This window comes from Ursus arctos, unplaced genomic scaffold (assembly GCF_023065955.2).
Source record: "Ursus arctos isolate Adak ecotype North America unplaced genomic scaffold, UrsArc2.0 scaffold_3, whole genome shotgun sequence".
In the NCBI taxonomy this organism is placed as follows: Eukaryota; Metazoa; Chordata; class Mammalia; order Carnivora; family Ursidae; genus Ursus; species Ursus arctos.
Window position 1 is genome coordinate 87,726,903 of NW_026622985.1, and position 14,136 is coordinate 87,741,038.

At 41.4% G+C, this 14,136-nt stretch overlaps 1 protein-coding gene across 1 annotated transcript in view; it reads right to left on the bottom strand.

The window, feature by feature from the left end:
* Window positions 1-14,136, bottom strand: part of KIAA1549 (KIAA1549 ortholog) — a 134,556-nt gene that overhangs the window by 61,817 nt on the left and 58,603 nt on the right. The window contains exons 6-9 of the mRNA XM_048213139.1: window positions 12,237-12,420; window positions 10,963-11,022; window positions 9,607-9,755; window positions 1,209-1,386 (exon numbers count right to left, since the gene is read on the bottom strand). Of these exons, the coding sequence (XP_048069096.1) occupies window positions 1,209-1,386; window positions 9,607-9,755; window positions 10,963-11,022; window positions 12,237-12,420 (571 nt within the window). The remainder of the gene's footprint in view (window positions 1-1,208; window positions 1,387-9,606; window positions 9,756-10,962; window positions 11,023-12,236; window positions 12,421-14,136) is intronic.

A 14,136-nucleotide genomic window follows, 5' to 3' on the forward strand; every position in this document is an offset into this window, starting at 1 on the left:
GGGACAAGTACAGAGGTCACAAAGAATCTTCTGTTACTGAGGATAACTGTGAAGCTGTCATTTTGTAAAGGTGACTTTGCAGCCTATGTGTTCTTTATAAAGAACTTTTCAGTATTCTCTGATGCTCCATTCCTTCTAAACGCTTACTTGTCCCTTTACTGTTGGGAGCAAATATCACCAAGCTCTACAAGGATTGCTCTCTGGCTCGTAAGCAAAAGCATACACATTAAAATAGCAGTCTGATTCATAAAGGAACATTTAGAGAAATACACTTTTCTGTGCCTCTCCTTTTTCTTAATTTTAAATACCCAAAATCGGGGAGTTGAAAAATCAGGCACTGGGAGCAACCACTGCCGGGGGCAGGAGCCAAGTATCTTCCAACAATAATACAGAAATACCAGAATACCTCTTTCTAAATTGTGAAGTACTGTGTGGATGGGGAGGGAGAGAAACGGCACTGAAAAGGGTAAGGATCAAGGACTTATTTGTGTTAAAAAACTCAGCAGGAAGCCAATAAACGCAGAGGGCACCTCCCAGCTTCCTGTGTGACTAACTGTCCCCACCAACGTTCAAAATATGACAGACAAGATTTTGGAATAAATACAGAGAAAACAAGCTATTTTACATAAGACAAAATTTTTAAAAAGAGAAACAGTATTGGAGTAGGGGGAAAATCTTACAGTTAAGTTAAGCTACTAGAACTCACTCTAACACTGGGGATACAAAATGCTGAGTAGGAGAACAGCAGCGCAGGTTACAACTACAAGCAGCTGAAATAAAGGACTTGGCAAGTGAATTTTAACAACTGACATTTTGGGGTGCTCAGGTGACTCAGCTGGTTAAGCGCCTGTCTTGGGCTCAGGTCATGATCTCAGGGTCCTGGGATCTGGGATCAAGCCCCACATCGGGCTCTCTGCTCAGCGGGGAGCCTGCTTCTCCCTCTCCCTCTGCCCTTCCCCCCTGCTCCTGCTCTCTCGCTTGCACTCTCTTTCAAATAAATAAATAAAATATTTTAAAAACAAACAAATAACTGATGTTTTATACAAGAGCCCCATAATAAATAAGGGTTTAAGACATAAATCTACACTGTGCACATAAGAATGCTTTAAATTCAGATTTCATTGTCAGAAAAAAAAAAAAAAAAAACACAAAACTGGCCTTTGACCCCAGCACAGACACTACTTAGGGTCTATGCCTCACACACTTACGTTGGGCAACAGCGCCTTGAATTCGATAACCCAAGATAATGGCTGCTCTCTGGATATCTATCTTGTTAATCAGATCTGAAGACTTGACTGCGCTGAGTCTCTCTCCATCTTGATCCTCCACGAAGTAGATGAGCTGCACAGGATTGTCATCTCCCTCTAGCCTTGACACATTTACCACCTGAAAGATAACAGAAACCATTAGCATTTTCAAAGCTCCTATTTCCAGATGCCCTTGCTCAGGGCACTCAATCTTGAATGTGTTATCCAGGATTCATTCCAATTCTCATAATGAGCTCATGACACCACTCTGGATCCCAGAACACCCACGATGCTCTCTCGATGGGAAGAGGGACAATGAAAGTTACTCTGTACAGAAGAACAAGTGTGCCTCATCTTGCTCAAAGCCTTCCCTGAGACAAATGAGCAAGTACGATAACAGAGAACACAGGGTGGCCAAGTCCAGGCAGTCTAGAACTGTGACCAACCAGCTCCAGCACATCATGGGAGAACGCTGCTGTCTTCCCAACATGAATCGTTAAGGTTAGGTACATCCCTGGTTCTCAGAAACTATTACTGGTTCTACCCAATCTCATCTTGAATCTTATCAGCATTTTCTCTTTTTTTAGGGCAAGGTTTCTCAACCTTGGCCCTCCCGCCATTTTGGTTCAATGGGGGGCCATCCCAAGTATTGTAGGAAATTTAGCAGCATCACTATCCTCCACTCACTAGATGCCAGTACCAACAGCCATACCCTCCCTTACCAGTTATGACAACCAAAAATGTCACCAGACATTGTTAAATGTATGGGGGGGGGAGACATAAAATCACTGCCACTTGAGAACCACTGCTCTCAGGATGATAAATCTCATAAATTCTTTAATACCTCACTCTCAACAATGGATAGATCACATAGACACAGAATCAGTAAGGAAACAGATCTGGGCAACACTATAGACTAAAGGGAACTAAGAGACATTTACAGAACATTCCATCCAGTATTAACAGAATATACATTCTTCTCAAGCACACGTAGAACATTCTCTAGGATACACCATATGTTGGGCCAAAATACAGTCTCAACCAATTCAAGAAGACAGAAATTATATCAAGTATCTTTTCTGACCGCTAGGAGAAAAGCTGGAAATTTCACAAATACATGGAAATAAAACAGCATACTCCTGAAAACACCAACAGACCAAAAAAGAAATCAAAAGGGAAATTTTAAAAATATCAAGACAAATGAAAACAGAAATACAACATACCAAAACTTATGGAATATAGCAAATCAGTTATAAGAGGAAAGTTTATAGCGAGAAATGCATACATCAAGAAAAAAGAAAGATCGCAAAAAACTTGGGCATCTGGGTGATTCAGTCAGTTAAGCATCCAACTCTCGATTTCAGCTCAGGTCCTGATCTCAGGGTTGTGGGATCAAGCCCCGCATCAGGCTCCACACTCAGTAGTGAGTCTGTTTGAGATTCTCTCTCTCCCTCTCCCTCTGCCCTTCCTTCCTCTAGTGTGCCTGCATTCTCTCTTGCTTTCTGAAATAAATAAATAAATCTTTAAAAAAAAAAAACTAACTTTACTCCTCAAGGAACTAAGAAAAAAAAGGAAAAACCTAAGCCCAAGGTTAGCAGAAGGGAGAAAATAATAAAGATTAGAGCAGAAATAAATAAAATAGAGAATAGAAAAAATTAACAAAACTAAGAGTTGGCTCTTTGAAAAGATAAACAAAATTGATGAATCTTTAGCTAGACTAACAAAGAAAAAAGAGGACTCAAATGAAAGTTATAAATGAAAGAGGAGACACTACAACAGATAACAGAAATACAAAGGATCATAAGAGAATACATAATTATACACCAACAAATTGGATAACCTAGAAGCAATGGACAAATTCCTGAAAACACACAACCTACTGAGACTGCATCATGAAGAAACAGAAAATGTGAACAGACCAGTAAGAATTAAGAAGGCTGTATCAGTAATCAAAAACTTTCCAACAAAAAACCCCAGGACCAGATGGTTTCACTGCAGAATTCTACTAAACATTCAAGGAATTAATACTAATTCTTCTCAAAATTTTCCAAAACAATAAAGAGAAGGGAACATTCCCAAACTCATTTTATGAGACCAACATTACCATGATATCAAAGTCCACTAAGGATACTACAAAAAAAGAAAAGAAAAAGAAAAGAAAAGAAAGAGAGAAAACTACAGGCGAATATCTCTGATGAATTAGATGTAAAAATTATCAATAAAATACTAGCAAACCAAATGCAACAGTACATTAAAAAGATCATGCAACATGGGGCTCCTGGGTGGCTCAGTCGGTTAAGCATCTGACTCTTGGTTTTGTCTCAGGTCATGATCTCAGGGTTGTGAGATCGAGCCCCACATCAGGCTCCATGCTCAGCACAGCGTCTGCTCAGGATTCTTTCTCTCTCCCTCTCCCTCTCCCTCTGCTCCTCCCCTCACTTGCACTTGTGCTTGCTCTTGCTCTCTTTCTCTCTCTCTCTTTCTCATAAATAAATCAATAAACAAACAAACAAACAAATATCTTTTAAAAAATAGATCATGCACTATGATCATGTGGGATTCATCCTTGAGCTGTAAGGCTAGTTAACACACAAATCAGTAAGTGTGATACATCACATTGATAAATAAAAGATAAAAATCATACGATCATCTCAACAGATGTAGGAAAAGTATTTGACAAAATACAATTTCCACTCATGATATAAACTCTCAAAAAACTGAGTGTGGAAGGAACATATCTCAACAGAGTAGAGGCCATATGTGACAAACCCAGAGCTAACATAGAGTTGAAACACTGAAAGTTTTTCCTGTAAAATCAGAAACAAGACAAGAGTGCCCACTCTCAGCACTCCTATTCAATACAGTACTAGAAGTCCTAGCCAGGGCAATCAAGCAAAAAAAAGAAGTAAAAGGCATCCAAAGCAGAAAGGAAGAAGCAAAATGTCACTAGTTGCAGATGACATGATATTATATATAGAAAACCCTAAAGACTCCACCAAAAAACTGTTAGAATAAATAAATTCAGTAAAGTTATATATTAAAATCTGTTGTGTATGGGGGGGGGGTTGTGTGTGTGTGTGTGTGTGTTAAATAGATTCCATGCCCAGTGTGGAGCCCAATGCAGGGCTTGAATTCATGACCCTGAGATCAAGACCTGAGTTGAAAACAAAAGTCAAATGTCCAACCAAGCCACCCAAGTACCCCCATGTTTTCTCTATACTAATAATGAAGTATCTAAAAAAGAAATAAAGAAAATAGTCCCATTCACAATAGCATCAAAAATAATAAAATACTTAGGAATAAATTTAGCCAAGGAATTAGAAGATCTGTACACTAAAAACTCTAAGACACTAATGAAAGAAATTGAAGACACAAATAAATGGAAAGATACCTCGTGTTCATGGACTGGAAGAATTAATATTGTTAAAATGTCCATACTGTCCTGGGGCACCTGGGTGGCTCAGTCAGTTAAGCATCTGTCTTCAGCTCAGGTCATGATCCCAGGGTCCTGGGATCCAGCCCCACGTTGGCCTCCCTGCTCAGCAGTGAGGTTATTTCTCCCTCTCCCTCTGCCCCTCTGCCTGTTTGTGCTCTCTCTCTCTCTCTCAAATAAATAAATAAAATCTTTCTTTAAAAAAAAAGTCCATACTATCCAAAGCCACCTATAGACGCCATCTATAGCCCTCTGTAGTCATCAAAATTCCAATGACATTTTGGAAATAGAAAAACCAATACTAATATTCACATGGAAACACAGAAGACCCTGGTGACAAAGGAGCCAAGAATACTCAATGGGGAAAAGATAGTGTCTTCAATAAATGGTGTTGGGAAAACTGTATATTCACAACCAAAAGAATGAAACTGGGCCCCTATATCACTCACAAAAAAATAATCCAATGGAAAGATTTAAATGTAAGACCTGAAACCATAAAACTCCTAAAAGAAAACATAAGGGAAAGGCTCCTTGACATTGGTCTTGGCAATGATTTTCTGGATATAATACTCAAAGCACAAGCAACAAAGCAAAAATAAACAAGTGGACTACATCAAACTTAAAAACTTCTGTGCAGCAAAAGAAAGACTCAACAAAATGAAAAGGCAACCTATGGAATGGGAGAAAATAGGCATAAATCATATATCTGATAAGGGGTTAATATTCAAAATATATAAGGAATTCATACAACTCAGTAGCAAAAAACAAAACAAAACAAAAAAACCCAAGCTCTCTGATTTAAAAATGGGCAAGAGATCCGAATAGACATTTTTCCGAAAAAGATACACAAAAGGCCAACACGTATATGAAAAGGTCAGCATCATTAATCACCAGAGAAACGTAAATCAAAACCACAATGAGGTATCACCTCATACCTATTAGAAGGGCTATCATCAAAAAGACAAGAGATGGGTGCTGGTAAGAAGATGGAGAAAAGGGGACTCTTGTGTATGGTTGGTGGAAATGTAAATTGGTGCAGGCGTTGTGGAAAACAGCATGGACGTTCCTCAAAAAATTCAAAATGGAACTACCATGTGATCCAGGAATCCCACTTCTGGGTATATATCCAAAGGAAAAGAAATCCACTCTCTTGAACAGATATCTGCAACCCCTGTTCACTGCAGCATTATTTACAACAGCCAAGACATGGAAGCGACCTAAGTGTCCATCTACGGATGATGGATAGAGAAGATGTGATATGATACACACACACACAAACACGTATGCACGCACATACACACACGTATGGAATAATATTTGGTTATAAGAAAGAAGGAAATCCCGCCATTTGCAACCACATGGATGGGCCTAGAGGGCATTATGCAAAGCAAAATAAGTCAGACAGAGAAAGACAAATACTGTATGATTTCACTTATCTGTGGAATCTAAAAAAGCCAAACTCATAAAAATAGAGAGTAGATGGTAGTTGCTAGGGGTAGCGGGTGGGAGAAATGCATGATGGTGGTCAAAGGGCATGAGCTTCCAGTTGTAAGATGAGTAAGTTCCAGGGGTCTAATGTACAGCATAGTGACCATAGCTAATACTGTTTTATATACTTGAGAGGTGCTGAGAGTGTAGATCTTAAAAATTCTCACCACATCCACAAAAAAGGTAACTAAGTGAGTAATGGATGTGTTAACTAATTTTATTGTGGCAGTCACTTTGCAATATACACATATATCAAATCATTATATTGTGCACTTTAAACCTATATGGTGTCGTATGTCAATTATCTTTCAATCAAGCTAGAAAGTTGTGCATAAACTCACAATCACCTAGGTTAAGCAGTACTTTGATTTGCCCCAGAATTGATCTCCGTCTGGTGTTATAGGTAGTCCTTTCACATTAGGACTTCAGAAACTGGCATACTTGCTGTATCATAGTTTTACATAAATACACGCTTCTATTTTGTTGCTGCTTCTCTAATAATATACAACGATTTTACTGCCCCTTGAGACTCCAGCAAAATGCAGGACTGATGTACTAAGGAAATATCAACAACAAGTCCAAGCCCTCTATTTTGTACAAGCAATCTGAATTTTTGGTCTCTACATTTGCCATTGGCAAAATGCAGCTGCTACTTTTCTAGCCACGTGTACAGAATTGTAATACAGCCCTGCATTCTGGACCCAGCTGCTGGACTCCTTCTTCACCACTGGAAACTTCTGGCAAATCAACAATTTCATGATTTCACTGTGAATGCATTCTTCCAGGTTATTTATAAAGATCCTTAACAAACCGGTCCAAACCCTCATCCCTGGAGAATCTGTTCTTTACCTCCTCATCCTGAGAAGCTCTCATCTATCCTGCCCTTTGTTTGCTATTTCTAGGCTAATTCCCTGACCACTTCTATTCCCTAACCACCTACTCCCTTCCCAAACTGGGCTGTAGTGATTAATTTATTAGCCCTTAGAATGGAATACTATCAAATAACTATTTGAATGTTTATTACACTAAAGAGTTCTGATACATTTTAGAAATGGTTTCACCTTGCAGAAACCAGGTTCCCATATATTTGAGTATGTAATTAAAGATCTTACAAACTTGTCCAATCTGAAGGCAATAGTCAGTAAATCTAATTCTAGCATCCTTTCTAGATAACTTCTTTTTTTTTTTTTTTAAGATTTTATTTATTTATTCGACAGAGATAGAGACAGCCAGCGAGAGAGGGAACACAAGCAGGGGGAGTGGGAGAGGAAGAAGCAGGCTCATAGCGGAGGAGCCTGATGTGGGGCTCGATCCCATAACGCCAGGATCACGCCCTGAGCCGAAGGCAGACGCTTAACCGCTGTGCCACCCAGGCGCCCCTCTAGATAACTTCTTATCAGATTCATATCTGGAATCCATACAACAGTAGTAGAATGGAGTCATCATTTTGGGCAACATTTTCAATTTCATTTTTAAAATTATTTTCTGATTAGAATCACATGTTCACTGTACAATTACATGCTCATGGGAGAAATTTTGAAAAAGACACAAAACATATAAAAAATAAAATGAAAATCTCCTGAAGTTCAATCAACCAAAGAAAATTATTATAAACACTTTGGCATATTTCCATTATTTTTTTCATAGGTTTCATATTAATATTTGGATGACACTGGATGCATTCTTTGGTAATCTCTGTTCACTACCTCACTCACTCACTCATTTCTTTATTTATTTGAGAGTGAGTGAGTGGGGGAGGGGCCCAGGGAAGAGAAGAACAGAAGGAGGGGAAGAGAGAATCTTCAGCAGGCTCCAGACCCAGCACGGAGTCTAATCTCATGACCCTGGAATCATGACCTGAGCTGAAATCAAGAGTCGGATGCTTAACTGACTAAGCCACCCAGGTACACACCCTCAATCATTTTTTAAAAGTGCCAATGGCTACATAACATTTCAACATATAAAGATTCACTATAATTTATTTACTCATTCTCCAACTGCTGGACATTTAGGTTGCTGTAATGTTTTCACTTTTACAGATAATATTTTGATAAAGAGTCCTGCACTGTTGCACAAGAATCCCTGTCTACTTCTCCACACTGGGCCACTCTAAGGGAGAAGAGATGTGGGGCACGGTCCCTGTGCAATCCATCAGATGACACCGCTGGCTGGGGTGGCTTGGTTCACTTCCACAGACCTCACATTCCTACCTGAGGGAATCTGCGCAACACAGCACTTTATTAGGTAGTTTTATGGTGCTCTATAACTGTTTTATGTGCATAAATTAACTTCCACCAAGACCTTGAGCTCTATGTGAAGCCAGGCCTGCTAAATAAGGCAAGGCTTTTACAAGTCATTTTAATTTCTTCTTTGTTTTATGCTTATTTAATGTTACTCTTGATTTTTTATTAGTTTTTTAAAATGTCTCTATACTCGACTGCAGATGGCAAAAGAACTACTCTGGGAGAGGGAATCAAGGGCAATGTTTATGGGGAAAAACTGGTAAGAGGGTCACAGGACAATGATGCCAGCTCAAGTCAAATCCCCGCCACCCCCACCCAGGTCAGCTGTGCATCTTTCTCTCTGATGCCTCTAAACCACCCACCTCTCTGCACTTCCTTTCACCCCACTTTCCTGTCTCTGAGATGCCATAGCTCTAAATAGCCCGTTTTCCTAGCTCTAGAAGTCAGCAGTCAATAAAGAAACAAATCCAAAATAACAGAGTTCACATTGAGATGGGAATAAATTACAGCTCAAACCTCCAACTCTCTGCAAGCATGTGCATTTTTAATGGGTCACTTTTTGATTCAAATTAATCTGTTGTTCATAACCTTCCTCCTAGTTTACAAAATGGACTGTAGAGTGACAGATGGTAACCAGACTTCTGTGGTGGTCACTTTGGAGTGTATGCAAACATCAAATCCTTACCTTGTACACCTGAAACCAAGACAATGTTATTTATCAATTTTACCTCAATTAAAACAACAACAAAACAGAAGGGGAGACGGTTGGGTAACATGAAACAACCAGGGTTGGCAGGAGGCAGGGAGGATGAAGTACTAGAAGGGAGGACACAAAATTCTCCTCTCTCAGATCCCTTAAGGGTCCAGATGGATGATTTATAGTTATGATGCTATTAATAATACTTACCACTGCATAAAATTGACTACATTTTTGGTAATTAAAAAACTCCAAAAAATAAGGTCATGTTGATGGCACGGCAACCCAGTGACACAATTCTCTTGCCGTGCTCCCCACGGGTCTATCTGTCTAGACTCTAGTCGAACTGAAATGCTACCGCGTTCACCTGCTACCTAATAGAGCTATCAGTCCAAATTAGAATTTTCTCACGGCATTTTCTATTCACATGAAAATACCACGTGTTTCTAGACAACTCTCTGCCCCTCCCTCCCTCCTCCCTTGGCCTTCTTAGAGTACCTGCACCACGCTGTTTCCAGCAGCGACGGTGGCCCTTCTCCACATCCGCCTCCGGGTGGACACCTCACTGAGCAGCTGGGCCAGCTTGCGCTCCATCTCCACCTGAAACACTTCATTCTGGAGCTGCTTCTCGACAACGCCCAGGAGAACTACATTTACAAAATGAAACACACGCAGGCCCCAAAACAAGTTAGCAATGGAGAAAAAATGAGTTCCTGTAGAGGAGAAATTAATGTAGGATTCCTATAAAGTGCCCGTCCCTAGGGAGGAGACATTAAGAGGAGAAAAAGTGAACATGAACGGGGTCAAGGGAGCCAGGAAGCGCTGCTCAGGGGTCTTACAATTCCAAGGTCTGTTACACGGACTGGTGGCCCGAAGGCCCAGGAACTCTGCAGCATAGAAGCTTTGGAGCTAAGAACTCCCACACAAGAGCAAACATTTTATCCACTCTTACTTCAAAACTTCTGGAAATGCTCTGAGTTCATATCTTATCTAGACTCAAGACGTACACGCATAAACTGACCCGAGATAGGGGGCCTATCTTAAAACATCTGCTGTAAACAAGATTATCAAACAGATAATGGGCTTGTCAGCGTATCGTCAGAGAAAAACCCCTGGGCTTTTCAGCCAGAACTGGCTCCAATCCGCTCTGAGAGAGGACTGTGGACGAGTCTCCGAAGCTATGAAAATGATCTGGAAAATGGGGCCGCTGTACCGTGCAGAGCTGGAACCTTTACACGGGGTGTTGTATGTGAAGCAGGGAGAACCTGCAGGGTCTGAGAAGCCATAAACGGTGATCGTCACCACGGCACACGCTTCCTCCCCACGACCAGTTACTGTGCCACTCACACGCTATGCACACAGTGAACGTGTCACTATCTCTTACACTTTGATTACCCAGTTAGGAAACCTTTATCTGTAATGCCAAAGCTATAAATATCTGACCCAGGCCCACAAGACTTCTTAAAAAAACCTTCTTATTTGCTCACCGAGCTTCCTTATTCATCCTTATAAAACCAAACAAATAAGGCTTTTATAGGGGGGAAAAAAAAACAGAGAGCTAGAGATCCTTGCTTTGGAGCTCCGTCCTGTTCTGGATCAGAAGGCTGTCAATTCTTGTTAGACCTTCCCCTGGACTTGATGTATGAATTTTAAAGAAAGCCAATCCTTTTTGTGCCATAACTCAGTGGGACACATTCCCACAGCTGAATCTGAATTCCCTTCTCATTCATTCTTTGCCAAGAACTTAAGGGACATGATGCCCTGAATTTAGGACTCAGAAACAAGAAAGGCTCAATACACCTGTACAGACTTTTTATTCTACAGTTCCCAGAACATTATGTAAGTCAGACATACCTGTTCTCACCCAGGAGGACTTCAACAACTGAGATAAGTTCAGCTGTGGGTACTGGAAGGCTATCAAAAGGAAAGGAGGGAAATCTGTAAAAACATGTTTGCACGCGTCAAGAAGTAAGTCTAGGGAGTACCCAGTAAGTCACAGTACTTTGCCTTTACTATACCTTTTAGTGCAAAAAGTGTTATAACAAAATGCCAGACTGGTGTGAAGGCACGGACGCTATGCAGTTTCTGAGCACAAGAGTCTCCAGGAGAAAGGCGGAGAATAAGAAGTGAAAGGCTGGCTCCAGTGACATGTGGGACACCGCTTCACACGGAGCCCGCCTGCCCACAAGTTCCCCTTGAAATCTCATTGTTCCAGAGCAGTAAGATTTCACACTGCGTTCCCCCGGGCCCTAGGATTTCCCAGCAATGACTCCAGATAAAGTGACCCTATATCCTGGCTTGCCTGGGACAGTCCCAGGGTACCCCTGCTATCCAGCATACTTACTATTTTATCCATACCTGCACTGCACAGAACCAACCACAGAACCAACAAATTGTTATTTGTAAAGAACAATTTTTATCCCTGCCTATTTTTGCATCTGACAAGCTATCCTTTTTAATTTAATTAACCGCACACACATAAATCATTAGACCATTTGGCTGTTCCATTTTTGAAAAGGAATTTGATGGTTTTTTGGCCTGACTTCAACCCTGGAATCTACTGTTTTTTGAAGTAAATGTTTTCTCCACCCCCACCCCGCTCCGTTTGCACCATGATTCTAATTGCTTCGGCCAGGAAGAAAGGTTTTGTTTGTTTTCACTAATTATCCTTTTTTTAGTTTTATGCGTACACGCAGTAAAATTTACTCTTTCTGGTGTATGGTTTTATGGCTTTTGACAAATGCACGAAGTTGCATAACCACCACCACATTAAAGATACAGAACAGGCCCATCAGCCCCCAAAAATTGCCTTCTGCTGCTCTTCTGCAGTCTAGCCTTCCTCCCACCCGTCACCTGGCAACCACAGGTCTGTTCTCTGTGCCTCTGGTTTTACCTTTTTCAGAACCGGTATAGTCTTTAAGAGTGCCCTTTACTCTCTAAGGACAATACTAAAGCAAGGCCAGTGGGTGAGGAGGGCTCTCTCTGGAGGCCCACCCTGAAAGGACTCTGAGAAGCTCCGATTTTATCTGATTTATACTCTGGACTTCAGCCAAATATTTCAAAAGAGGTCCAGCAATGAAAATACTTGTGGCCACTTTCCCAGCGCTTCGCGAGAGAGCCGTACTCACGTTCGGCGATCTGGAGCACGGGGTACCCCAGGTAGAAACTGAACTCCACCACGCTCAAGTTCCTGAGCAGCTGGCTCACTTCCGTCCCGTTCAAAAACCCCTGCGTGCCTCTGACCGCGAAGACAATGTTCACGGGGCCCCGCCGAGGAGCCGGCCTTGAAGCACCCATGGTGATATTCAAGATCTAAAAAGAAGGAAGATGGGATAAGCTTCCAAAAGAAAGCGAAACACTGAGCTAAAAGCTGATGATTTCTCTCTCACAAGTTCTCCCATGCCTTTTTTTTTTTTTTTTTAAGAGGTAACGTTTTTCAAAGGAAAGAACTGGCTCCACATCCTGGTTCCCGTTTGCAATACTTAAAATTCTCAGTTTACTGAAAATGTTTTTCACATGAAGTGATGAACAGAACACATGTATTTATAGTCCCTCCCCGCCCCTCCCACCCCAAATCCCACTGAAATAACAATAAGTTGAACAAAGGGGAGTAAATCCACAACAGCTCTGAGAATGGAAGAAAATCAGAGATTCTGTCAAATGCCTGGAAGATGGAGAGAGGATGGGATCATATGATATAAAGCAGAACTGAGGGAACTGAGACCCAAATCATACACAGGCCCAGAGTGCCAGAGCAGAGAGCCGGCTCCCGGGGGGGCCCCGGGAGAGCTCTCAGGAACGTACACCAGAGGAGGCCATGAACAGCAATCGGTACCATTAATCAAAGCCCAAGTACCAAGGAGCTGAGCTGACCTTCTCCCTCCTCTTTCCTTCTAACTGCCACAGGCAGGCCAACACAGAGGTGCTGGCCCTGACCAGCCCAAAGAACCGCTCCCCAAGAAAAAGGAGCTTCCCGTCAGAGCAGGCAAAAAGACTGTGGGTTTGGCCCCTAACAAAAAGGTAGCAGCACACAAGAGACAGAGAAGGAAAGAAAACGAAAGAAAAGGCAGCTTTGCTGTGAAAAGTACACTGAAGCACTCCATCCCCAGAAATCCTTATTCTGCGCTGGGGCAGGGGTTCCAGTCGGCCGCATCATCCGCATCCTGTGCCCGGGACCCAGTGCTCTGGGAATCCTCCCATTGGGAGACAGGGCAGACGTAGACACAGAAGCCAGAGCTGAAGGGCCAAGCTGCCAAAATTAACAACCTGCTTCTTCACTCCTAACGGCGACTAACCAACAGACTCCAAATATTTACAGAAAACTAGGAGCCTGAACGCCAAGGACCAAGATCAACAGAGGAACAATGGCCATGAAGAAAACAGAGACAACTTGGGAACCAGAAGGCAACTTCTAACAAATTCTCATTAATGTCCTCAGAGACTTTCAAGGTGATACCACATCATCATTCAAGATAACCCTGCATCTTTGCAGGAGAAATCACCATGAAAAAAGAGCCAAGAACAACAGAAAAAAGAGAGCTGAAAGCAAATTCAGCAGAGGGACTGAAAAACATGATGGACTCAGCTGAAGACAAAATTAATGACACAAAGTTTAGAAAATGTGTAAAAATGGGGAATTTAAAAAGAGATGGTATTACAAGAAAACATAAGAATTACAAAAGGTGGCTCCAGATGCACAAAAATCTATTTAATATAAATTCTAGACAGAGAGAACAAAGAATATGGAGAAAAAATAGCCAAAAAAAAAAAAAAATAACATCAAGGATTTCCATACAATACACACAAAGCCGGTTCATTACTGAGTCGCTAGATTCTGTTTTTAGAGTGAAGCACTGCATTTCATGGTATCCTGTAACATGAAACACCAGTGTACTGAGGTATTCCCCCCACGGGGTATTTAGGTTGATACCATCTCTTCTTAGAACATTCTTGTGTTTCCGGCATATGCTCATCTCTCTCCAGCTCACCACATCTGGGCTCCGTGGTTATCCTACTGCTCTGTAATCT